The sequence below is a fragment of the Centrocercus urophasianus genome, unplaced genomic scaffold (genome assembly GCF_019232065.1).
Source record: "Centrocercus urophasianus isolate 14NV4802_14NV808 unplaced genomic scaffold, USGS_Curo_1.0 seq_18, whole genome shotgun sequence".
NCBI classification, from domain to species: domain Eukaryota; kingdom Metazoa; phylum Chordata; class Aves; order Galliformes; family Phasianidae; genus Centrocercus; species Centrocercus urophasianus.
This window is the reverse complement of record NW_024884733.1, coordinates 20,721,482-20,749,332: the sequence shown is the minus strand read 5'-3', so window position 1 is coordinate 20,749,332 and position 27,851 is coordinate 20,721,482. Positions and strand designations below refer to the sequence as shown.

The 27,851-nt window shown below is 41.2% G+C and overlaps 1 protein-coding gene across 9 annotated transcripts in view; it reads right to left on the bottom strand.

Annotated features, from left to right (window-relative positions):
• Positions 1–27,851, bottom strand: part of MAST2 (microtubule associated serine/threonine kinase 2) — a 142,719-nt gene that overhangs the window by 5,637 nt on the left and 109,231 nt on the right. For all 9 annotated transcript variants that reach the window (XM_042819374.1, XM_042819367.1, XM_042819371.1 and 6 more), the window contains 17 exons: positions 27,012–27,087; positions 25,345–25,554; positions 21,129–21,230; positions 20,081–20,213; positions 17,925–17,986; positions 17,198–17,283; positions 15,278–15,486; positions 14,458–14,596; positions 13,903–14,035; positions 12,711–12,876; positions 11,892–11,993; positions 10,016–10,138; positions 8,584–8,693; positions 5,981–6,135; positions 4,635–4,927; positions 2,108–2,323; positions 111–337 (listed from right to left, as the gene is read on the bottom strand). In XM_042819374.1, the coding sequence (XP_042675308.1) occupies positions 111–337; positions 2,108–2,323; positions 4,635–4,927; positions 5,981–6,135; positions 8,584–8,693; positions 10,016–10,138; positions 11,892–11,993; positions 12,711–12,876; positions 13,903–14,035; positions 14,458–14,596; positions 15,278–15,486; positions 17,198–17,283; positions 17,925–17,986; positions 20,081–20,213; positions 21,129–21,230; positions 25,345–25,554; positions 27,012–27,087 (2,542 nt within the window). The remainder of the gene's footprint in view (positions 1–110; positions 338–2,107; positions 2,324–4,634; positions 4,928–5,980; positions 6,136–8,583; positions 8,694–10,015; positions 10,139–11,891; positions 11,994–12,710; positions 12,877–13,902; positions 14,036–14,457; positions 14,597–15,277; positions 15,487–17,197; positions 17,284–17,924; positions 17,987–20,080; positions 20,214–21,128; positions 21,231–25,344; positions 25,555–27,011; positions 27,088–27,851) is intronic.

The window sequence follows — 27,851 nt, the reverse complement described above, 5'->3', positions numbered from 1 at the left end:
AGGAGAAAGAAAACAGGGTGGCAAAATGAAATTCATAAAGCTAAATCCCACGCTCCCAGCTAACTACATTTCCGGACCCAAGGGCACTCCTTAGAAAAGCAGAGACATACCCAGACCATGTGATGCACAGTGTAGATATCACTGTCACCCATATAGACGCGAATGGCACGCAGAGTGAAACCGTATTTCTTTCCAGCCCGATGGATGATGATTGGTGGTTTCAGGTTTGCGATAGCAGGAGAAAAGTCGCGGCTGGGTGAGGAGTCCCTCGAAGATGGGTTTGAGGATAGAGAATGAGGTGACATTGGACTAGCCAATGGGGAACACGTGTGGTGATCTACAGTGATGACACAAAGGTGTGCAAAAATTAGGAAAGCAGGCCTCCAAAAGAGAGAAAATTCTTGTTAGAGAACAGCTAGGAAATCACCTCTCCCAATGCTCTTAGAGCTGGTGATATTTTTTCCTGCGACCTCAACTAATTCATGTTTCAAAATACAAAACCCAGTGAAGTTTCCAGACAGCACGTTTAGTAACGTGTAGTGTGCTTGCCTACAATTACAGCTGGGTCACAGCATTTAATTTTCCTGTTTCCTGGATTTACAACCTGTCATAGTTAACGACTTTAGATGCAGTGCTGGAATACTCTAGCCCAAGGGTATGATTTATTACCCCCCCCTTCCCAAAGAGATCAGATTGTTTCTAGATTTTGGTGCAAATAACACATTGGTGCTGCGCTCAGTCAAAATCAGTAATTTTAAAAGAAAAATCAGTTTTGAATATGACAATATGACCTGACTATGTGCAGGTAATTTCTGGTAGTGTTTTAAATTCTTAGGGGCAAAAATACTTAGCTCTACAAAGCAGCCATTGCAGGACTTTGCTACTAGAAAACAACATCACAGGTGTATGTCAGAGTACATTTCCCACACAGCTGACGAGTTGAATTCTCACTTATGTGGCTCAGCTGCCTAAATGTGCCCCTTAAGTGGCTTAGCCAGGCTAAAGCACCTGGCTGTACAACAACATCTCTTCCGAAAATACAAAGCAAATACAGAGTTCTCACTTCAGAGCGAAGCTGGTCAATATCAGTAAAAAAAAATCCCAAATGGTAGGATTATTAAATGCAGCTGTAAAGGGTAATCCCAAACTCACTAAGAAACACCTGCTGAATTACCCAGCACAGTCTTTATCTGGCAGATGAGCACAGCTTTGGAAGGACTTTTGCTGGGAGATTAAACACATATCTTAGAGATTTTCGTGAGTTTCTGGATCAGAAAGCAACCAGTGCTCAGCCCATAGGAATGAAATGTGCACCACCACGAGGTGCCCAGAAGCATTTCTGTATCTGTCTCCAGCTCCCAGCAAGATGGGCAGGCACTGCTCTGCCAGCAGGCTCTGCTGCTTTGGCACAGCGGGCCCACTGCAGCCCAGCCTCCTAATCTAAGGCAGATACTGCCCTGGGAATGCAGCAAGGCCTTATCCTCCAGAAAGAGGGATAAAATCCTTACAGGGGGAAGGGGCTGTCAGAGTGGGCTGTGGGAGTGCTGCCTCCACATGCTGTACACCAGAAGTTGGTGCCTGGCGTTAGGAATCATCAAGGCATGGCTCCATGTGGAGACAGAGCCAGGACAGCAACACCAGCTTACACTGTGACTTATTTACACCACCAAATTCTTGAATGCTCAGTTATGTGAATCACTGGAACTCCCCTGAGGCACGCACAAGGCACAGGCACACAGTTCCCGAGCAGGCTGTCCCCCCCACAGAATGAAGAATAACACCCTGAGGGTTAAAAGCCGTTCCACACCGACACACTTCATGCTGCACAGGAAGCAGCTTCTGCTGCTCCAGGAGCTGCTGCTGATGGACCAGCTCGTGGAAAGCTGCCGCGTGCAGAAGCTGCGCTCAGACCACACACAGTACTTTGTGGCAAAGCAGCACTGCTGTCCCAGTGAGCAGTGAACAGCCACCAACAGCACGGGTCGGATCGCTCCCCTCCTGCCAGCAAAGGCACCGCTCCAGGAGAGCGCAAGGGGAAGGACCTGCCTGCGGATCTGTTGAGTGTGCGGGCAGATTCTCACAACGCCCAGCCCGAGGCACTTCTTACCTGAGGGAATCATGAGAGACAAGGCAGTGGCGGACGCTGATTTAATCACTTTATTGACTGGTCTGGAGGCGCGTTTCTCGCCCGATTCCCCGGAGAGCAACCTGTGCCGTGCGCGCCGCACTGCCAAGTCGCTGATGGCTTTAGGAGTGGTGAAGTCTGGGCCTTCGTTGCTGTTGCTGCGAGCGCGTGGATCAGAGAAGTCTGCAGTGCTCCCAGCTACAGTTTAAATTAAAACAGATTAGAACCACAGGGAATTCCTAACGGTCTATTCTCCTACAGGCAAAATACATTAAATCAAAGTCATGTTTACATGTAGTCCAAGAGTAAATTTTCCTAAGAAGAAACCCCAGGGCTTGAATTTTTATTTACAGAAATGGTGTTATTCTGAACACAGAAAATTAGAGGCTTCTATTCTGCTGGAAAAGCTTGCGAATGAAATCACGTTGCTCAGCGGCAGAGCTGCACGAATCCTAAATCCGTGCCGCAGTTCTGCAAGCAAGCCATTTGGATGGAATTGTTCAGAGATGTAAACAGGTTTATGGAAAGTGCTCCATTTTTACAATCAGCAAGAACCGTCAATCCTTAAGTTAAAACCTGCCTGTAATAGCAGAACCAGGTTTTATTGGAGCTTGCACATAAAAAAGCCACTTTAAGAGAATATGAAGGTACTAAAGCCAGGGAAAGCAAAAATGTGGTTGGAAAGACAACCTTAATTTGCCCCCTTCTGCGTACCACTGCAATTTAGTCTCGAGTTACTTAACCTTCTATAATTATGTATAAAACACAAAATAATCTTGAACATCAGCCTAGGCATGCAGCATCAGCAGATGCTGGGGGTGTACATGAGCTCTGTGCCTCAGTTCCCCATCCGATACTTCAAGGGGCACTGTGAAAAGACATTAATTAGAATTTACAAGGTGCTCGGAAATTAAAGGGGTGAGCATCACTGCTAGTTCACAAGGGAAATTAATCATTCTGTCTTCAAAAGCAAGTTTGGAACAGCGTGCAATAAATAAAGCCTAAGGGGCACATTTTGAACAATGAGGACAGAACAAAACATTGATCATTGCTCTTTAAGTGGGCACTGCTGCTCTGCATACTAAGTAAAGCAGAAAGTACCATGAAAATAACAATTTGGAGCAGCAGTCCCAAAGACTGCTCAATGCCAGTTCTACATCTAACAGCCAGAGTTAGAAAGCTAAGGTTCCTATCCCATGGTTTAGCTATGGGAGTCACAACGGGTTTCAGAATGTCATTCAAGTACGTGCTGGCTTACTTCCTTCATTCATCCCTACACCTTCTCACATGAGTTAATGGAGAAAGTGATGGTCTCTTCTGGGAGGATGAGCTGTAGAGACAAATGGCACAACTCTGGAGTAATTTTAACAGACTGGATGGCAGAAGAGGGATAATGAGAAATGGTAATCTTGGGCCTCACTCCAGACTGGAGGCAAATGTGCTTTCAGGTCTCTCCACCTCCTAACAACCCAGCATCACATCCTCCCAGTGCCCCTCAGCTTGTCCTTGCCTAATCCTGCTGCCACTCTGACTCCATGCTCAGTCACCCCTCCCTTTACAATCTATTCACAACCTCTTTGCCTGCTTGCTCTTAGCCTCTCCCAGCAACTGGTTTGTCCAAAGTTCTGTTCAGCCCAGCACTGGGATACGGCTCCAGGAAAGACAAAGCTTCAGAGAAGTCACATACTGATTTCTAACACCACTTTACCTATGCAAGATGCATTTTTTAAGACTGCAACTTGATTAAATTTAGGTGTATTTGGCTGAGACAGCAAGTAGCATGCAAACCCCACGTCCCCAGCAAATTGCACAGAATTATAGAATCACAGAATCACTGAGGTTGGAAAAGACCTCTAAGATCACCCAGTCTGACCCCAACCCATCCCACCATGCTACGTCCCTCAGTACCACATCTCCACAGGTCTCTAACACCTTCAGGAACAGTGATCCTATCACCTCTCTGGGTAGCCTGTGCCAGTGCATTACTGCTCTTTATGAGAAGAAATTGTTCCTAAAATCCAACCAGAATCTCCCCTAGGGCAACTTAAAGTCATTACCTCCTGTGCTATTGTTAGTTCAAGCCTCTACTCAAAACGTTCAGATAAATAATCATAGGAAGTGAGGATCTTTCAGTATGGCCAAACACCCATATTTCTGCAGCCCCAACTCAGCAGTCATCTGCTCTGACTCATGCACCACATCATTTTAAGCAGGCACTGATTATATGGGTCTCAGCATGGGAAGATCTTTAAGTGAAGGACTAAAATAAAAGATGTAATTTTGAAGAGATTAGACTGATGTTATATTAAAGGGAAGCACAGCAATGAAACTATACTGGGATAGAATGGCTTGGGTTGGAAGAGACCTCAAAGATCATGCAGTTCCAAGCCTCTGCCACAGGCAGGGCTGCCAAGCATGCCATAGCACGAGACCTGCATTTCACCCAACACCTACATCCAGTTTCGTGCAGTTAGCACCTGTCAGCTAACACATCACGCAGGGTACGAACCTGTCAGCGCCGTGGTGCTGCTGACAGCCATGCAGGGGGTGGTGGGCCCAGCATCGCCCTCCAGCTGCAGCTCGTGCTCCACGGGCTGCTCTGGGATGGGCACCGGTGACTGCACGGCCGACAGCAGCATCCCCTCTGACTGAGGCCTTTTGAGCACGGCTCCCTCGTCCTCAGCAGAGATGGCGAAGCGGGGCATGTCCAGGAGCCCCGAGCAGCGCCGGCGCACGGTCAGGGGCGGGCTGGAGTCACTCTCTGTGTGCGAGGATTCGGACATCGACAGGCGCTTACGCAGTCTGAGGGAGAACACAAGGCAGAGCCCCTCCGTTACAGCAGTGGGATAGTTTAAATTTTAAAGGACAAAAGGGTGCACAGACCCAGCTCACACCTCTGAAGTCAATTTGAGGTGAAGTTACGAGACTGAGCTGCGCCATTAGGACTTAAAACAGCAAAGCTTCGAAGGTATCACCCGAATTTAGATTTCCAGTATATTCCACTGTTAAGCTTCTAAGCAAACAAGGAATAAAAGTGAAGAAAAATATAATGCAGTAAATATGATAACAAATATTACAAACTTCACAATGGCAAAATACCAGTCACCGTCCATGTTCCTTTTGGTATTACATTAACTTTTCTTTCAAAGCGGCTGTGAACTTCAAGCCAGGAAGGCTTGATTCAAGAACACCAGTTGAAAGCATAATCTATAAAACGTTTTTTGAATGGAGTCATACAGACTAGATCACAACCACATTCTATGATCTTTCCAATGCCAAATTTCAATGTAAAAGCTTTACAGAAGTTGTACAAAGTGACAGAGTCCTTTTTGAGGACAAGTTTGACAATTTTTTCAGTTATGCTGGAAATGTGGTGGCTATCCAAATTCTGGGCATTTGTATATTTTCCTGATGTTTTTTATTAGAACAAAAGATTTTGGGGGGGATATTCTGAACTTTGGAAACTTTGGACAGTTCTAACTAATGCTCTTTGACTAACAGTTTCTCTAATGTATGACAAATGACAAAAAAAGAACAGACTTTGGATTCTCTGATGTTGAAGAAAAATCTGCTGTTGGTACATCTCCAACATAATGAGTATTTTCACAAATGAAAACTCTACTGGAAGTTAGAATTCCTTTAAATTCACTTGAAGTATTTGCTATAAATTTAGGAAAGATTGGTGCTTAAATGGATACATATATGGACATTTGTTTTCAACTATTTATTCCACTCACTGGGTTTCACCTGTGGAAATGTATCACGTGAAGCATTCCTGACCTAACAGAGGACACAGAGTTTTGGCACAGGTCAGTCTTTCTCATAAACTCAAGCACTGAGTCGTGCTGGACTTACATTTCAGGAGACCCGATCACCCAGCTGCGGTCCCGACTCTTCAAGCCACCCAGGCTGTCCAGCCGGTCGTCCTTTTCTTCACTCAGACTCCGTTTAGTTGGTGGTGGAGTTTTCCTCTCTTCGTGGATGGAGAGGCGTTCCATGCTGCTGTACACCTGCACAAAGCAGAAGAGCCCTCTGTACAGAGAAAGCATATTTACCTTACGTGGCCCTCTTCTGATCAAGGGGCACAGTCTTTCCTCCCAATGGAAGACATTCCCTGGCAGTATGACCGTGGCAACGCTCTTTGACTAAATAACGCAGTGCAGGTGTGACATGCTCAAAGTGTGCCAGGGAGAAAAGGAAAAAGGCAACCTTCAGAAACGTTGAATAAATGTGCTTTTCCACAATGCCACCCAACACCTGTCCTCCGAAAGCAGCCCAGCATGCCACAGAAACACCAGGATTTTTATGGAAACTCATTGATGTTTGCTTATAACAGCTCTCAAATCCACGGAGAAAAATTCCACAAGCAGATTCCTCCAGCCTGGAAGGCTGGCATCTGCATCTTGAAATCTTACTACACAAATTCAGTTCAGTGATAGGCATCACGCTCATGACCCCATTTCATTATCAGCAGTCTATCAGCATTGCCCCGAGCTTCTTTCAGAACAAAAAAGTCCTGCCCTCCTCAAGGAATCTACTATAATGCTGACAGCTTAATGAAAGTGCCTTTCTTGGTTTTACAGCCGTCTTTAAATAATTAAATGATTAAGCAAAAAAAAGCCATCCTTTTAAAACTACACTTGACTGTGGACCTAATTTACATAAGAAGAGATTAATGAAAATAATGTTATTAAAAATTCAGAGCATCAACAAGATAACTATTAATAAATCATATGGCTGAATTGTCAGACAAGAATTTCAAAATATAATGAGCCTTTTATGCCTCCCACATTACAAATGCTGTATAATTTTCCAGGTCTTAAAATAAATTCATTAAAAGTGAACTTTTTCTCTTTGTGGCAAAAACATTGAACCCTAAAGAAAAGCTTCATTCTAACAGAAGAATAATACTTGTGGTGAGAAAAGTCAGAAAAAAGAAACTCTTACACGCTCACGAGAACTTTTTCAAAATCCCAACTAATCCTCAGGTCCAATTTTAAACACACTTTTGGTCATGCAAATCAGGAGCAGCTCCATAAAATTAATGTTAACTGCTACTTAAGCTACTGTAGCCCATCCGAAGACAAAGAAGAATGCAATAGTGCTTCAAAACCGACTGCAACAGTGGAAATCTGAAGGAACTGTCATGAAAAACTGAAATCTTTCAGTGTCCCTAAATAAAATGCTACTTCCATCTCCCCAAGAAGTTGGAATACTGTTCGTAGGGCAGGCTTAAAAGAGCATTTCTTCTCCTTTCTGTCTCTCCCAAACATAATCTGTTTTATCCAAGCTAAGTGGAGTTTTACTACTTTGAAATATCTGGGATAGCAGTTTTTTATTTCAGATGATCTGAAGCAGAATGAGAGAACTGCACAGGCCTGAGTAAGGCATATTGAGTCCAGAAAGCAAGGCAAGAAGGAGCATCCCCATGGCATCCAGTCCATTCCCCTGCCTCAGAACAGAACCACTCTCTTTCAATCACCTGGCAGATGTTTTTCCAACCTGTTCTCAAAAGCCACCAGTGATGGAAATTCTAGCAGCTCCCCAGGCAATCCAGTGCTTAATTAATTTTCAACATTGGAAACTTCTTCTTACCATCTATTGCACAACTCCTTTGCACCCATGTTTCCATACCTATTTTGGGTCAAACAGGAAGAATAATTTACCCCCTTTCTTCTAGAACATTTTAGGTTTTATCCTTTGTAGACCCTGGATAATTCTTTTTGCTTTCCTCTGGACTCTCTTTACCAGTCCACATTTATTTTTGAGAACATTTCCCAGGACAAAGCACTCTAGCTGAGCTGCCCCTACTACTAAGCACATAGAAAGGATTACTTCATTTGCCTTGCAGAAAACATTCTTTCCCACTCCTTATAATAGCTGCTTTTTGCCTCAACAGCCTGGCATATTTAACACACGATCCTTTTCTTTCAAACTGTCACCTCACCTTTTGTTCAAAACAATGAATAGCATAGGTGTAGAACTTTGCATTTACTCTTACTGCATGGGATCCCTTCAATATTAGACCACTATTCCAAAATGTCAACATCAGTCCTCATCCTAATACCACCTTGTGACCTATTAGAACACCCTTTTTAGAACAGCACTGCTCAAAGCAAACAAGCTTTGGACGCTCCCTACGCCAGCATCCAAGTCATAGTAAAAACATCACTCAGATACACAACAGACCTCTGCAATGCCCTGCATATTAGCAAAACACTAAGAAACACAAAATGTCATTCACCAATTAGCCTTTCACCCACCTTCTAGCAGGTCACAAACTACCACAGAGCTAACAAACACATACAGATTTCTTTCCCTCCTCAGCAAATACTAAACTCTGTGTGATTCCCACATATCATCTGTGTGATTAAAATCTACCTCATACGAAGCACCAAAGCCTCAAAAACAGTGTTCCTCTCTAGATTTGTGTTTTCTACAAGGCAGCATGCTCCTACCTTGCTAAACCTTGGTGAGCACGAGGAAAACTGCCGAATTTCCACATGATCATCATCATTAGTGTCCTCCTCCTCTTCTGAATCCAGGTGTTGGTACCGTTCAGAACGGGCTGCAAACCAGGCATGGCAGATTTCATCAGTGCATGAAGTATTGATATACCTCAAGCAATATGTGCTTACCCCAGAATGGCCTTTGTATCAATTCCTACTTGTCTACTTACAAAAAACTCTAAGTGTTCTTATGCCACGATGTGTATTCTCTATAACAGTGAAACATATTCAGGCAGTTTTGTTCACCCTGTACACATAGCAAGGAAGAATACCTCCTTCCTACTGAATTTATCTTATATCATCAGCTATATTATGCTTGAAATGCTGATACTCAGCACAAATTCTCTGTGTGTCTAATCCTGCAGACCCTTTGTAGTAAGAATATTTCTTCCCTAAGGCACACAATCCTACGGAAAGAAACAAGGAAATAATTCATTGCCCCAATTTCCAATCAACAGCTTTATGATCGCAAGAAGCCTACCCTGCATACATAGATGCAAGCCTTCTTTAAAAAATAAAAATATTTACCCCTCAAAATATTTCCTCTCCTCCCTTCCAGAACTAGAAAAGGATTAGATTTTATGAAAGAAAATGGGCAAGCAGCCAATATGCAAAGCTATTTTTAATGCAAAAAATCTAAACTGCCTCCAAAGAGATTTTGTGCTATGAGATTTGCAGCACTGTAATTCTAAGCCAGCCACATTAGATTTTGCAGAGGGGGACGTTAATAAGTTTGGCTACAGAAAGCTGATAGCTGTACTGAGCCAAATTTACTGCACTGTATCAGCCAGAAAGCTACTTTTATAAATTCTAAATTTTTCTGCATTAGGGTTTGTAACAGCAGTGCCAGCTTTTATCAATGTTTGTGTGAGATACTTCTTGATGTGAGGCTCCCAGCCTTTATACAGTGATTGCATCAAAGTCATCCTGATAACCTGCTGAGCAGGTCCCCTCCCCTAGCTGTACCCCTAGGCTAAAAGCCTGTCCCCCAAACTGGGTTGTGGGTTTTTGTTGGGTTAGCTGAAAACAGCTGATAGGGAAAAAAAGGCATCACTCAAAAACTCAGGGAAGTTGGATACACCAAACGCTTTGGAAGTACTGTGATAAATTGAGCACAACAAACACAGCATCTCTCTGCTGGGCCACGGCTGGCAAGTTCACAGGCACCACTGAAAGGCCAATTGACTTCAACAGCGACGTTTTTTCATTTAAAACTCATCTGCTTTCAAAGAAGCCTTACTTGGCATTCTACAGAAACTTTCTGAAGTAATTTCCATCCAGCGCTCTATTCAATTTCTAACAACGTCTTATCTTGGACAATTTCAGAAATGAAGTAGGCACAAAAAGTATGATGCAGTTTATGCCTAATCTTCAGTCTTACTGTCAAAATAGCTTGTGTCATCCTCGGACTCCAACTGGGGGATGAATTCAGCTTTCTGCCGAAGTAATCCATTCCAGTCCAAATCCTTAAAGAACCGATGCTGTTTCACTTCAAAGGCACTACCTGAAAGAAGAATCTTTTATTGCAGGCTATTTCTTTCAGCATTTGCATAACAAGAAAAACAAACCCTAGAAATATCAAGAGTCTGCAAGAATGTACCTGAGTACATCTAAGTCGTGCTTTTTCCAGGAATTTTGAGAAACAACTCATCCTCAAAGTGGTTATACAGAGTAAAATCTGAATGATATTTCTCCCTTCCTACCTCCTCTTCATATTTAATGACAACACATGACTAAACGGGCAGGAAGACAGCATCTGTTATTACATTCTACAGAAAATTGCAAGATTAAGAACTAATTAACATATTAATTTGAATTTTCCAAACTCTAAATACCGCCTTGCTCATAGCTAAATAAAAAGAACAAACTAAAAGGTACTTAGCATGCGAGTAGCTCCGCTTTCACAAACTCATCCATTTGCTTAAATCAAGGCAGGGCTTACGTATCTTCCTGAATTAGTATCTTTTAACTACTATCTTCTGAGTTATTAACCTCGTAAGTACACAAAAGGAAAAACTAAGAAGGATTATCTGCATGCTAGCATGCGGGCTTATTCTTTTTCCAGATGAAATTAATATTCATAATAGATGTCACTGCCTTTTTTAAAAAAAGAATAGCAGAGGAAAGGAGATGAAAGGTTTGCTGAGTGCCAGTGGCAGTAAGAGATGCCAAGTGGAACAGCAATCTCAGCATTACAGGTATATAAGAAATCAGAAAATCAGTCCATCAACTCACGTTGTAAGGCAAGAAACTCTACATCTTTTCTGTGACAGAAACGCCTTTCAAGTACACAGATTTCAAGTAGAAAAAAACATGTGAAAATCATCTGATTATATTATTAATTCATGACCTATTCATCACCCTCATATGCACATGGGTTAGGTCTGCAGAATACATGCCTGTTGTAATTGCTATACATTTTGGGCTTTTTTTATCCTTAAATTGTGGTTTTCCAATCAAAAATCCAAAATTAAATCAGACAAATCAAGTCAACAAAACAGATAACCTGTCCAACCCACGTTGGACAAATGATTTTAAAACAAGTGGGCTGTTGAAGTTTGTTGGTATTTCTTTACTACCAGGAAATGAGAAGCATTGGCTCGTAAAACTTCAAATCTGATATTATAATACAAAAAGATTAACGTACGTATCTGACTTTGCCAAACAGATTATCAGACTTTGTTGCATGTTTGGAGGATTCTCCAGTAGCCCTCTAAGAACACGTGAGTTTTCATTTATTTTATTATGCCCATGAGCTCACTTCAGTGTAGGGGATTAAGCCCCCAGTTGAAGGAATTGCAAAGAAATCTGATCGTGCACTGCTCGAATTGAGGCAAAATCCTCAATTCTGAACTAGAACGGTAGAGATTTGAGAAGTTACATTGCGAACTTGATGGCGCCCTTTCCTTGTTTTCCAGACAATACAGTAATATTTCTTAGAATCATAGGAAGGTTGGGTGGAGAGGACCTTCAAGATCATTGAGCTCCAACCCCCTGCCTTGGGCTGGCTGCCCCCACCAGATGAGGCTGCCCAGGGCACCATCCAGCCCAGCCTTGGGCACCTCCAGGGATGGGGCACCACATTCTCTGGGCAGCCTGCCTGAACTGTGTGCGCATTACTTTTCAGAGCTTCATCAAATCCTGCATAAAGCTTTCCCCAGCTCCATACCAGGATTTTTCAACACGGATTGGTGTGCCTCACAGCCACAGTAGCTTCTTTTCATGCTTCTGGCATTTCCTATACGCTAGGCCCCTACCTGTCCCCATTCTTTCCAGAGGATTCTGGCGGAGGAGCTTAGAAATGAGGTCCTGGGCATCTGGCGGCAGTGCATCATCACCTTCTGGCCAGGCAATTTCATCTGGGGACAAAAAAAGACTTGACATTTTCTACCTGCTTCATGACCAATTTGAATAACCATTCACATTCCTACACTGTAAAATGCAGTGCTCAGTACTTCCCCAGAATTGCAAATACCTTGAATTCAGCAGCTTGCATACTTAACATAATTCAAGCATTGACATTTTCCAAAATGCATAAAATCCAGCCTCAGCTAGTGCTGCTGTCAATCCAAGCACTGCTTGTGGAGGAGAAAAAAGCATTAAGAACTCTATTAATAAAGTATGAAATGGGACTTCCATGACAATCCATAAACAATGACACTGACAATACTGTGGCTGTACCTCATGCCCACACATTCCACACTAGTTAGACTTGGAACAGAGCGAACAATTTGCAGGTAAGCATTTCATACATTAAGTTTACTTCTTCACTGAAATTCACTTCTTACAAAGGATATTTGCCAAGTGTGTTAAAAATGTACTGTTTCAGAAAGCACTCCCAAATAGAAATGTTTTCAGTGGCATATTCATTGAGAAATGACAGAGCTATTAAGCTAGATAGTACTCGACAATTTTCAATAGCTGGAATCAAGACAGATGTTACTTTGACACAAAGATAAATGCTTGCAAATTAAAAAGCCTTTGCTTTACATCCAGTCTTTCCTGAGCAAACTATCGAACCTCAATATTTTCAAGCATTTACTTTGCAGCAGAACAGGAGCAGAACAGAAACATACCACTGATCACTTGTCCAAACAGCTCCTCAGGTGTGTCACCAAAGAAAGGAACGCAGCCAACCAGAAACTCGTACAGGATGACTCCCATGGCCCACCAGTCCACCGGCTTCCCGTAGCCCTGCCGGAGGATCACTTCTGGGGCAATGTATTCCGGAGTCCCACAGACCTCGAGGGAAACACACAAGAAAGCAATCACCTTCAGATTGCCAAATTCAAATCATATTCTGTCTGCATATGTCTATCTGCTTGACGGATTGCTACTGGTATGACTATATTTATCAGGGACTGAATTTTTGACACAACTCCCACTTCTCTGCATCAGCAGAATTTAGTCCCACTGATGCAGAATTAGCAACTCAGCGTGGTGATAAACGTCATCATTTAAACTTGGGATGTACAGTTGGCACAACCGCTAAGGACTTCATGTTGGAAGTACCAGGTTGCCTTGGGCTTCAAATCAACAACAGAAGCAAAACAGCTGTAAAAAAACATAATACTGCAAAATGCAAGACCATGAACTAGTGACCAGAGAACACCTGCTACAAAAAAATACCATGATTCAGAAGCAAAAGGAGACATGGTCCCGGGTGTGCTCTTAGTTTACCACAGGATGATTATGAATTAACAGTAGGCACAGAAAAACAAGAAAATTCTGCTGTGATCCTAGGTATTTTCAGAAGAGATAAGCACTTTTAAATCCCATTATACATGGCACCAGAAGCCTGTATCCAGAATATATTATATAGTTCCTGTTAAAGATGCCCAGGAAATCAAGCTGAAACAGGTGCATGGAAAAGCTATTAATTAATCAAAGGAAAATCTATCCCACTATCTAAAAGAACTTGGCTGGTTAAGCCTAGCAAAATGAAGGCTAAGGGGGAAAGAGACCCCTAGCAAACACCAAGGCAATGAAAATCAATTATTAAGCCATCAGACAAAAAAAGAGCCTATAGGAACTTGCCACAAACTTTCTAAGCACCAGAAGGGGGAGACTGCGAAACAACCTTCCAGCAAAAGCTGTATTACATCCCTAAAAGAACTGCTGCACACCTTTGATGTCCTGAACTAAGAGCTGAAGCACACCACTTTAAAACAAGGAACTGAAACAAAAAACAATACAAACTGGTGCACAGGTAGAAGAAAGGACTCATATCTTTTCCTCCCATTGTAAAAACAGTAAGCTCAAGCTTACCTGCTTGTCCAGAAATTCCCTGGTATCCTTTTCAATGTGTCCCTCGTAAAGGTTAGTTGTAAGACTCATTAACCCAATTTTAGACAGTCCAAAGTCTGTAAGTTTAATGTGACCCATGGAAGTTATCAGGAGACTAGAAGAAAGAGAAGCAAAATAATCCAACATTCAATTAATTGTTTCCCAAAATGAATTAAAAACAGAAGAACACAAGGCAATGCTAAGCACGTTCCCAGTGTTCTCATAAACTGGAATAAACCTCCTATGAAACAGAACATCGTGGAGCAGCTAAGGCAGGCAGAATTCAGGCTGCTTTCTGCCATATTTCAGCAGTGGAGCAACAGCTCTAAGGTAATATTTGAAGATGTTCATCCTATTCCCTCTGTGTCTGCTTTCTAAGTTCTACACATCAATAGCAAGAGACTCCCTAAAACCTCCTGCATGTTAGATGTCATCAAGAATTGGTACTGTCTCTAGCCACCTTATGCTCTTGCCCGTGAAGAAAGCCTCTGAAGAACTGGCTCTCATCGTAAAGCTTTGGAAGAGTTCAAGACTTACTTGTCAGGTTTTAGGTCACGGTGAACAATCCCATAATTGTGTAGGTACTCCAATGCTAGAACAGTCTCAGCAAAATACATCCTCGCCATATCAACGGGCAGGGCACCGATGTTCTTGAGAAGTGTCGCACAGTCACCCCCTAGAAATAAGTTCCAAATACGGCACAGTGAAATGGCAAGTGTCAGCAACAAAAAAGAATGGCTACAGCACAACAGTACTAGATAACTACAGAGAGCTTCCCAAAATCTGTCTCCTTCAACCTTGTTATATGGAACTCAAAACTCCCTCTTGAACTTCAAATAAATACAAAAATCCTAGTGCTATGGATTCAGCCATACCATCCCCTAAGAGAGCAGGAGGATCTCTTTCCAGTGAGGACTGGAAAGTTCATACTGACTTCTGACCCCAACAGCTTTTCTACATGTGGCTTTATAATTCCTCATCTCCACTGTGATCATGTTGGATTAGTCACTGGGATTCAGAAATGAAGTATCTTCTTATGCCAAGCTATACTAGGGGTAGAATGACTCACTTCTCCAGCCAAAGCAGTCCATATACTCTTACTTAAAAGGATTTCATCACCTCCCTTGTAGCTGCAGGGTTGACTGACCTCACTCTACACGAAGAAAGAAACAGCACACACCTAAGATATTCTTCCCATTTTCTGCAATCAGAGCAGTGTGATCATCAGTATCACATCCAAAAGTACATTTCTTATAAATCACTTGGAAACAGCATCCTTTGAGATGAAACACGCTGTATACAGGCTACGTGTACATCCTAAGAGCCATTTGCTCTTTGTAGGTTATGACAAACATACCTTCCACGTACTCCATAACCATGCACAGATGGCGCTTGGTCTCAAAGGAGCAGAACATGCTGACTACAAAGGGGTTCTCAGCAAACGTCAAGATATCTCTCTCAACAAATGCCTGCTGGATCTGGTTCCTCAAAATTAGGTTCTGTTTGTTGATCTTCTTCATGGCAAAACGTTGACGGGTGGTCTTGTGGCGCACCAAATACACCGCTCTGGAAAATCACATACCAAGAAAAAAGTTCCATCTTCTGTTTGAACTATTTAAAGAAACAGTGGATGATAATTCTTTTGGATGGATTCTGATTGACTATCTGTGATTCCATAAAATCTCATCTCATTGCCTATCTTCTTCCCTAGAAAATGAGGAACGCCACAATGCTGCCCTTCAAAACCTATTCTGCCTTTGAGAATTACGGAACATTTTTGTTGATGTGGCTAAAAAGGAAAATTATATATTTCAGGCACAAATATCACAAATTTCTTTAAGTATCAGTGCGATGGGGCTTATATTTTTCAACACTATAGTCACCATTTCACTAAAAAAAGAAAGAAAGAAAAAAGTCCAAAAAAAGTATGAAATCAGCATGATTGCTTTCCAAACTCCATAAAATTAACTTGATGCAACACTGTCACCAGGGATTTCCTTCAGTATCTCTTACATTTCTATCATTTGCAGATCATTAGATTCCTGCACATTAATAATACAGTTTGCAAATAAAATTTTCATCCAGTTTCCCTGCCTGATTGAATCAGTACTTGCTTCCTTTTCTCTAGAGTATATTACATTTAACATGGTATTTTGTCTCACAAGCAGCTGACTATAAAACACACCCAGCATGGAGACAGGAATAAGTAACAGCAGAACTACACCTCTCCCCAATTTTTGAAAATTTATGTTTAAACCATGGAGGCTAAGCAGATATACGACTGAAAACATACAAAAGCTTCTTATCTGACAATACGGAGCTTCAACATGCTCCATCATGTCTTCAAAGACCAAAAAATGCACTTTTTCCACTGTTTTGTTTTTTAATTTGCTGTTAAATATGCACTCACTTCAACAAAATACTCAAGCACATGCTTAAGTTTTGTTGGTTATTACCTACTGAATCACTGCTCTTAGTTATGGCCTAATGAATATCCCTGGTAATGATAAAGAGTCAGGAATCTTTCAAATTCTGGATAGACTGTACAACTAGTTCAGATTTTAACTGACCAGCAGCTTCATCCTCGATTCTTTAATGAATAACAAAATCTAACAGCACTCTTACAGTATGACAGATTTCAGCAGATTCGCCCCAATGTATTTGAAGAGCTCACAAACAGCCACAAAAACATAATCATAAATGGAAGAATGGAAAACTATAAACAAAGCCTTCCTCAATGTTCCTGCTGTTTGACTGAGTCACTAATAACATTTAACTACAGAATGTCACCCACACCCACTGAGGTAGCCTTCATACAAACAGAAATCACAGGACTTCAATACTCAGCACTGAAGGAAATTCAGGCAGGGAGGCCTTGATAAGCAGTAAAGAAATGGGTACAAAATAATTTTCTCAGACTCTTAAAACTCCCTTAAAAAAAAACCCCAAAAACTACCACCACCCATTGTTTAGGAAATCCCACAGTAAACTAGGGGGGGGGGTGAACTATCAGTTCAGTACAATGTTAAGGCTGTCATAGTTGGGAACTACTTCCAGGTATGGGGGTATAGGGTAAGAAATCCAGAACACATAAAAGAAATGGCATCTCAACCAAGGACGCAGAAGACATCACAAGTGTGGGACTCAAGACCTCAGCAAAATTCATTTATTCTTCGGGCCCAACAAAGTCCAAGCACTTCCTTAGCTTTGCTATAATGCCTTGCTGGGTAGAATGACAGCAGCATTTTCTTCTAAAACAAAACCTAGAATGTCTTACCCATAAGCACCATTACTGATCAGTTTAATAGTTTCAAATTCCTCTTCGGATGGAGTTTTCTTTGACTGGACGGAGGCTCCACGGCTCTGGGGAAAGAAGACAAAGAAAAAGAAATGAGGAGTGCAGGAACAACTTCATTCTATATGCCACTTCTTTCTGTCCATTTCTTCTTTGAGTATCATTCATCCAATCTCAATCCATCTCTAAAGCTCAGGAGCCCTCAGCTTTGGGATAACTGTCAGTACTCCCAGCAGCCAGCACATTCGCCCCACAAGCATTAGCATGGTAAATCAGAGGGCTTGGACCTTTTCCAATATTATTTAAGTACAAATAAACTAAAAAACTACAGAAGTTTGAAAATTAATGAATTATATAACTAGGTTTTTCCACCAGTTGATACTAATGTCATCTCTCTTCAATTCTCATCATGTTTTACAAATGCAAATAAAGTTTCTCCAAATGATTCTTATGCGCAACTTGAAGAAACATCAACAAAATCTGATGCTAATGCCTGTTTGCATCTTCAATGATTTCACCTCCACACTGCTGAGATTTGCACGTTTTTATAAGTGTATACTTTAGTTCTAATGTGCACTTTTGAATGTCAGCACTTTTCTCCTCTTTTAATTAAAATTACTTTGCATTATCATTCATCCTTTATTGCAGACTACCTCTTTGCAGAGAAAAAAAAGAGCGCCAGACAGTATTGAGTGTATTACTGCTTTACCTCGACTGAATCATCTGTCTCAGGAGTGTCTGGGCTGTCATAGCTATTTAGCTGGGCCATTTCTGAAAAGAAAGAGGAGAGATTACTCCTAATGATCTCAATCAAACACTATTCTCTTTGTTTGTACAAGACAAACAGGATTTCAATGGGTGCTTGTAGATTATGAAGGACATACTTCCCCCCCTCCATAAAGAGTCACCCCAATTATACACTGCTAACCTTTAACATCCTGTAAACTGTAGGCAATCTTTTATATAGAGGTTAATATAATTAATTGCCCTAATCTCAGCATCACTTATTCTAGATGGTTTCTAAAATAAGCAACAAATGCAAGTTAGGGGAAACTGCTGGCTAGGTAATGTTAAACCTATTCCAAGCATAGTGCCCCGTGGCACCTCTGTCCTCCAGAAAAGAAAGAGAATTACATTTCATACAACCTCTCTCCATGAAATGTGTCTGAGTTTGCAAAACGCTGAGTAGCAGCTAACTGTGAGAAATGCAGTTAGTTTAGGCAACTCAGCTGTCTTAGGAGATGCTATAAACTTTGCAGAACTAAATCCTACATTAACTACTGGTCTCTGAACAGACATCACTGACATTTCTGGGTGCCCTCCTTACAGAAAGGAAATAAGGCACCTTGACATCTCCACACATTTCTAAAGAAAATTTGACTTTAGTAAGGGGAATTAGTGATGGAAAGGTTCTCTCCCATGACAGGGATCAAAGAAAATTTCTCTTTAATGTCAGATTTCAACAAATGCTATTAAATTGCATTTAGCAATCTTTGGTATAAATTTTCCCGAAGAGCTCTTCACTTGAAGTCAACCTGTCACTGTCATTCGGGTAAACACCGTACAAGTTAAACTAGACCTATCCAGACTACTAATTTATGCTAAAATTATGCTCTCTTGAGGAAACAAAAAGTACAGTTCAATCGCTGAAATATTCTGCAGCAATCTCCAGTCTCTGTCACACTTTCTATTGTTGCTGAGCAAGCCATGCGCGCTCGTGAAACTTGTCATAGGAGAAAGTCAGTTAGCAAAGTGCCAGACAGAAATATTAACTCACAAATTCCAAAGTCAGGATCTTCTGGGGCCATCTACATTTACAACATATTCAAGTTACTGTTTGCAATTCTGGGACCTAGCAGAAAAGCTGTTACTTTCTTCTAAAACATTACTCATACAGGAACCTGAAAAGCACTGTAATCTCACAGACCTGATCAAACCTGGATGTAACAGGTAAAAAGCAAATCTGTATGGCTTCTTAGAAGTGTATGAAATGTTGAAGCTCAATTTCCAACATTTCTTAAAGCTGGAAGGAGTAAAGTAAATCATCTTCATCACAAACTAGACTTACTCTGAATATAAATTCATGTTAATTATCATGAACTGTCTGGGAAAATATCTTTTGGGAACAGAAATAAACACTTTTATATCCAAGAGAACTCCCAATTAACTGACGTTATGTTTATAACAGACCTACTTTAGAAAATTCAGAATATATCAACTCTCCACTGAATCATGCATCGATATTGCTGCTATTCTCACATGAAGTATTCAGTTATCAGACAATCCAACGAGGCACTCTTCCTCCTACTCTGGTGATGCACTGTGTTGGATATAATCTAGTCTTTTCGGTTTCACTGCTATTTAAGATGTAGAAATACAAACGTTCCACTCAAAAATCTGCACTAATCCTGGCTTCTCATGGAAAACCTCAACTTCTCCCAGAGAGGACAACAAATGAACTGAACAAATGACTGAATCCAACTCAGTAGCACTCCAGCAGTGGCAGAACAGAAATAATATATTTAATTTTAGTGACCAATAGCCCAGAGAAAACAGTTACATCACAAAGCCATCTTCTATCATTTTTTTAGCTGTAATACAGGCAGACATTATTAACACCATAAGTAAAGAACTGTCAATTGTGATGCGTGGTCCTTAACCCAGCAATACTCCTCTGAGATGCGGGGATGGAAAGGACAGTCTGGAATTTGACAGCAAACAGGAAAATAAAGAAAAATGGCCTATAAGTTAACTAACAATAATAAAAAAAAAAGGCTCCTTGAGCTTGTGATGACCAGGAGTTGAGAGTCTGGAGATCTGGTTATCCTCTCAGTAGTGTGGTGAGTACAGAACCGGAGCTCTCACCCTCCAGGGGATCCCTGGTGAGTCCCAGCTGGCTGATAATGTATCGAGGAATGTCGCACTTAATTCCTTGTCCTTCCTTGGCATGGCCTTCTGCTGCTTCTAACAAGTGGTAGAACTCTTCAGGATCAAACTCCTAAAGCAAGGTGGTGAGACAGACAGAAAGAGGGGCACATGATTCAGCTTTACAATTACAAGATTGCTATACAGGAGAGAGAGAGAGAGAGTGGGTTGAATTATCTGGATTCCTCAGAAACACTCAAAGCTAATTCTGGGCTCAGCAAGCATTTCATCCTGCTCTGCAAAAATAGTGCACATCTATAGTCTGCTGGCTGTATATCTGCCATTCAAAACATGACAAGGACAGCAGGAATGTTAATGAAAACCAAACTATCAGATAATATGGTCATCATAATGTAAGTGTTAATCTGGACCCCCAGCTTACCTTTGCCATTGAGATGTCCTAATGAGAGGTCTAAAGAGAGCTGAAGTATCTTTTGCCCTCTCTGACAGGTGAGATAAGCCAATATGAAGCTCTCCTACTTTCAAATATCACTTCTAATCAAACCATAAACCCATTCACCTCATTTTGTAACAGTCCCAATATTAGAAATCACTAATAGAATTGTTAATAAAATTACTAATCTACCAGCAGAATATTTCAACCTCTGTATAAGAAATACTGTTACAGGGTAGGTGGTGGATTATCCTATCAGCTCAGGTTTGGTATACTTGGAAAGCAAAGATTATAAGCAGGTGTGATCTCTTTTACTGCACCAATAGATATAGTTGGAAATCTAGAACAACATTTGGGTGCAAGAGCACTGCTGCAAGATCACAAAATTACTGTAGTTCTGCCCCTACAAACCTCATCATTCATCATTTGAGAGCAATGAGGAAGGAAGATTCTTCCAAAATTTTTTAGTGAAATGTTAACAAATTACCCAAAAAAAAAAAAAAAAAGGAAAATCGATTTAATTTCCATGAGAATGTAAAGCCTTCTCTTGTGTTCCTTATCTCCTGAGGTGTCTCTCCCAAGGCCCAGACTCACCAGGCACTCCAGCAGCCGAGCTGGTCGCGCTATGATGATCATCAGCTTCTTTACCAGTTGGGTAACAAAGGCAACCTCAGAGCTCTCGGATCGCTCGTGGGCCTGTGGAGAGCAGCACATCACATTGTGTCCTAGCAGAGAACTCCTCATTTATATATGTCAAAGCTCAGTCGCTGTAATTCGGCAGCAAAGTCATGACGGAGTCAGGCCAGGCAATGATCTCAGCTCACTCAAGGATGCCAAGTTACATACAGCTTTCCCATTCCAACTGACTCCTTTTATCATGGAAGAGCTATTTCGAAGGCTTTACTTGCATTATATCACCTTTAAGTTGTATTTGATATGATGTGGTCTTTCTTTTTTTTTGTAATGAAAACAGGATTAATGATTTTTTCAATTTTACCTTCCACACGATGCTGAAATCTAGACAATGACCAACAGTTACACCTATTTTCAGGCTGCATTCAGCTGGAATTCCAACTACTTCTGTTCATCATCACGGAAAACCTGAACTTTGTTTTCTCTCAGTTCCATTTCATAAACCCTGCCTAACAACTCCAGCACTGTACTGCATGCTGTGGTGTACGAAGCACACCAACAAAGAACATACAGAAACCTAACTCAGAGACTTTACTCCTGTCCTCTCCTTTTGATTTGCGGGACTTGAGTATGAACTCAGTGTTTAGTTTCAAGGGGAAGGAGGGAGATGCCTTTTTACAACAGTAAATACATTAAAATGGGTAAAATAGAAAGCAAAGACAAATTTGAGCACCAAACCCATGCAACCCCAATTAATTCTTCTTTTGCTCAAAACCTTTCTGGCTACATAGGGAGTCCTGAAACACAAATAACAGAATATTTCACTGTAAGGTCACAAAAGATGGTTCCAGGGACATGAAAAAACCTCTGAAATGAAGTATAGCTTTTTCTTTCCAAGGTCAAAAAACAGGCTTTAGCACACTCACAAAGTCCAGAACTTAACCAATGTTCTTATGCTGGCAATGAGCCAGTAGTTGCTTATAGGAGTGATATTTTATCAACGTGCAGCAAGAAATGAAAAGGCTTGTTTAGCATTGTTCATTAAAACCACCTAAGAAAAAGACATATATGGCTAAGAAGCCAAAACACACATGAAATCACCTGGAAGAACAATAAAACACAGGGAGATAGAAATTCATAGCTAGAAAAACCACATAATTGCTAGTTCATCATCTGAAAACAGCATCAGAGATGCTTCCTGGTAATAAGAGTCTTACAAAAATATATTTTGAAAGCATTGAAATAAATTGAGATCTTTTTTAGACGATATTTTCTAATTATAAAACACAGAATAACCAAAATGAAGGTGCTTAGTATTCACTCAGTGCCCCTTAATGCAATATCCAAACTCGTAAGTTACAATATGAATTCTATAAAGAAATTAATGCTTTCATAGCTGAAAAGCCACTCCAGATCACCAGGGGTTAGCTGCTTTGGAATGAATAAATAAAACATCAACAACTTTGTATTATATGAAACACGAGACATGCAATTGGAATATCCTTTCCCCCCTTGCATATTATGAAAATAGACGTATATACATTTATGGCATCTGCTTATGGTGCTGAAGCAAACTTATTCTTTTTAATCAAGTCCTTTTGTTTTCTCTCTTTCTCATCTTCCCCAGCTTAGGCAAAATAATTTAAAAACGTAACTAATGTAATCAGGTGTCTGTGATGAAAATGAGAAGCCAGACCATGACTGCCAAACAAGAAAGAAAAGGGAAAAAAACAACACCACAACAGAGTAGAGGATAGCAAAAATGAAACACAACTTGGAACAGCCACTCAGCCTTCATCTCTGCACAGCGCTGCTCGTCCAAGATCCGCAGCAGCACTGCCTCTTCTTGCTTCCTTCTCCCCCAGGACAGCTCTGACATCCCTACAGACGTCTTGTTTAGCAGCCGTCCCAGCAGTGTCCCCAAAGCAGGCAGGGTTATATAGTGCTGCTGCCTCCATGTGTCTTGGTGTGATGTGGGACACCTCATTAGCAGCTCCCAATGACGACATGCTTGTCTGAAGGTTGGCAGTGTCATTTCAGGGTCCCCCCCCCCGCCTCTCGAGGGGAGGGGAGAGGAGCTGAGGGGCTGTGGGAGAGGCTGATGCCATTCCTGCACACATTGCCAGTGACACGTGTACGGGAGGAAGCGAGGGGTAATTTACAAACCGATTCCCTTATCTGAAAGACCCATCCGTCACTAACTGTAGCCACTGGGGCATGAAATTAAAATCACCATCCTCCCCTGGGGTTTCACGGGACCAGTAACCAGGATATGCAAGTCACAACGCTGTAATTGAGCTAATATACAGATGGAAACCAAAACAATAGACCTGCAGTGCCAAGAAACAATAAATTTACACTTAGGCTCATATTAAGAAAGCAATTCCAATCAGAGTATCAATTTTCCAATGTGCAGTATCACTGAACATAGTGTAATACCACTACCTTCCTCTTTTCCTTTTGTTGAATGCACAGAAATACCTGCAGTCCTTCATTCCCTCCTCCCAGTGGCTGAGCCTACATAAAGCCATGGAACTTTTGGGTAGTGTTCCTTGCTCTTTGGCATGGAGGCACTTCAACCAAGAAAACAACTCCTATCACCTTTTTCATCGAAGGAACCTGAGCTCCTGTTCTATCCCCTAAGCAACCCCCCATGCTAATGGAATCACAGAATCAACAAGGTTGGAAAAGCCGTCCAAGATCATCCAGTCCAGCCGCCCACCTATCACCAATACTTCCCCCCTAAACTTTAAGGTCCCTTATTACATCATCTAAACATTTCTTCAACACAATATATAAATAACCAGACGTCCTCTTTTTTTTCAATAGCTATTTTAAATGTAAAGGATAGCATCCAAGTTCATGTTTCCCAAAGTAAAGAAAAGCTATTTCATTTTCTACTTCAGGATCGTTTCAGTGATGCAATAAGCAATAGCAATGACTAAAAGACAGTATTTCACGCTCCAAACGAGAAAGTATCTCATTTGCCATAACTAATGAGATTTGTTGGCATTTTATTACAAAAGCCAAGATCTAGAAACCTTAAAAGCTTTCTGGCTTGGTATATTTAAACAGCTCATTATTTACATATCCAATTACTCTATGCTACAGATACATTTTCACAACATAAAGTAGCCTCAACCTGCAACCTATTTAATGGAGTGTTCTTTCTGTGGTTTGAAATTACTGTGTGAATTTCACAGTAAAATTCTATGAAAATCTGTGGGCCTTCCTGATAGTTCCTGAGCTACCACTACTCATTTCCTTACTGATCAAGCAGTCACCTTCTCAATCTTTCACATTTTATAAAAATATACCATAAGACTATATATCCTACTGCACAGACCACCAAGTGAAGGACTTTTGGGGTTGGTTGGTTTTTTTTTTTTTTAAGATTCTACTTGATCTTATTTCTATAGCATACAACTGATTCTAGGTCTCCCAGTGACAGTCAATATCTGAATCTGTTATTTTTGCAAATCCTGTACTTGTGGCTTGCTATCTCCTTAAATCAAAGCAGAGAATTAGAAAGATGTTCCCAAACAGAGGTCCAAACCCTGCAATAAGTAACAGCACTGACTGCTCACAACAGCTACAGCATAATATTAACTTCAAAAAATCCCTCAGAATTTATCTTAAAGGAAAAGAGCAATTTTAATGAGCAGCTGAAGCATACTGAGCACACATTAAAATTGTGCCCCCTTGTGTATTTTCAAATGCTTTGAACACCACAAAACACATCGAAGTAGTAAAAAAATTACCCACAACTGAATTAAGTTCAACTCAGGAAAATCTTTTATGAAAAATTTATAGCAACACTACAAACTGTGGTGCTTTCACTCCTTGAAGGCACTATTGTAATTAATAAGTCATTGACAGTCCTGAAGTACATGAAAGAAAAGTTCAGTAATTTCCTTCATCTGTATGAACCCAATTTTCATAAATTGTGAAGACTGCCTTTGACTTACTCACATGCATATTTAGCCTTTGTACAAAGATGTACACAGGTGAAGTGACCCGCTTAAATCCGCCCATGGTGCATCAACAGCGCTTTGGAACGCCCCACGCCTCCTGACACCCCTCCCCACTGCCCTTCCCCTCTCCTGAAATCAAAGCTCTGCCTTATTGTCTACAGCTTCCATCACCATAACATATTCTACTTCTCAAGAGCACTTACATCCTGGAGAAGTTTCTCCAAGTTTTCCTGCAGCTCATAGAAATAGCGAGAAGTAATGAGACCTTCACGTGACTTATCTAGGCAGTCTCTAGCCAGCTCAATAACTTGATGGTGGATGAAACTTAGGACCCCATCTGCTAATTGCAGCACGTTCTCTGGAGCATTGGAGGCAATAAACTCCGCCAGCCGCTCTTCCATCTGCGCTGTGGCCTAAGAGTACAGAATAAACAAATTATTCTTAAAATCTGACTATCCCAAAATCTAAACATAGACAAGCAGGGTTCTATAGTCACATCCTCAATCCCAAAACGCACCAGGCTTAAAAAACTGTCCAAAATACAATGACAGTGTTTTGCTTTGAATAAAAATATTACTCTGTAGGCAAAAGCTGCATTCACAAGAAGAAACAACAACATTTAATCAGACATGCTACTTGAAAACGGAAATGACTATAAAAATATCCTGCTTCTGAGGCTGCTTTCCTCCCAGGTCTCCAAAATAAGGATGTGAGATACAAGGCAGCTCTCAGAAATTGTAGGCAAGAGCATGAAATCTGAAAATCATTGCCCCAAGCAACAGACAGACAGCATCTCTTTCACTTTAGGCCTCGATATTCTGTCACCAGAGCAACATCTATTTTTACTATTGGTAAAGCAGAAAGGGAATGGTCATATTGACAGCTCTGGGATAGATGAATGTCTGCACTCATTTCAGTGAGGCATTAACTCTGAAAACTTGATTCCACGGATTTCAATATTCAGCTTTAAAAGAAATAAGCAAAAAACCCTCCGTTTTATTTTCATTGCAATCACTTCAGTACCGAAATAATTTGCTTTTCTGAAAACTCAAGTTTAACTTCATTGCTTCTCTGGTACCAAAGGCCCCAGTGGCAAGCTTTGCTTTTGTCAAAATCTCTAGCGTAATTTGGAATGACTATAAAAGAAAACATGCTTTTCCAATATGTAAATGTAAAGCCTACCAAGACAAAAAAGTTTGGATTGGTATAAAGCAAACTTAATGTTATTATACAGAGAATGTTGGGAGAATGTTACTCAAAGTATTTTTAAATTACTGTCCAAAACAGTTTGTTTAAGCTAAGCATTCTTCTTCCAGCAGGGTCAGAATTCAAAGCAGAAGCTGAGGGTTAGTTTGCCCAGAGGGTTGGAGAATGCCTTGCAGACATTCAGGGTCAGGCTGGATGGGGCTCTGAGCATCTGATGGATCTGTACGTGTCCTGTTCACTGGAGTTGGACTGGATGGCCCTTAGAGGTTCCTTCCAACTCAAATGACTCTATGATAATATATGGAGATGCTGGCTTCAAACAAGTGAAATGGATCGCGTAGCCACAGCATGGCCATTCTCCTCATTCCCATGCTCATTTATCTTGCCAATTGTGAGAAAATTCACATGAAAATGCCAAAATGAGAAATTCAGTAAATACAAAGTACATACATAATACGCAAAGCCTTTCATACTTTTCTATCTGAATATACTTCATCTATTTTTTTTTCCACTGCAGAATTAATACAGAAATTTATAGAAAGCAGCTTCCAAACTGCACTGCTCAGAAATCAGAGGTAAGACAAGGGGTCCATCACAGTATTACAAAGTAACTGAGCTTTGTCACAAGTTCATTGACTGCATTATTCAAAAAGTGATTCCTTACCTTTGGAAACCTTTCTTTGTACACATGGTTCATCATTATTATTTCACTGTCAAAGGAAATTGGAGAGCGACCCGGGCTAGAGGAGAAAAGAAAATACATCATCATTTACAGGCATCACAAACATCGCTCACCCTGTCTGCGGGGGGCAGACAACCAGCTCCTTGCAAGCCCCAACACAGGGACACAGACAGAGTGGGACACATGTTACAGGTACATCTGCCATTGCTTGCTGTCTCATTGCCTCCTTGGCGATGGCACCAGGGCTGCACAGAAGTCCCTGATATCTCCAGTCTGCAGCGCCAGGAAGGCATAGAGGAAGTGCAGAAGGACCCTGAGATGCTTTTCCTGTCCTTTGTCTGCTGCAGCAGGGATGCATGAACAGTGCTATTCAGCTAAATCCCATATATAAATACCAATGCAATAGGAATAGAACACTTATAGGAAAACTGCACTCCCTTGAGGCACAGTACACAACAGATGCATATGCATGTATGCATAGGTTAACAAGCAACTCCCAAGGCACACCAAAAAAAAAAAAAGGATGGTGAATCTTGGCCAACTGTTTTTATATGACTGTTTGGGTGTTTTTTAAAGAACAGTTGCATCTCATTTCATCACACGTGATGGTACGCAATGCTCTGACTCATCCCACTGCTGAGGGCAGCCGAGTGAGGTAATGCAGATAATCCCCAGCCACGGGATCGCCTGCAGCGCTGCGTTTTCCTGGTGACGTCGCTTTAGCAATTGGGATGAGAGAAGGCTTCTGTTATTTGGCATATTATATGACTGCTGCCCTCATGATTTTAAGAGCCATGCATACTGCTGAACATATTTTCTCTA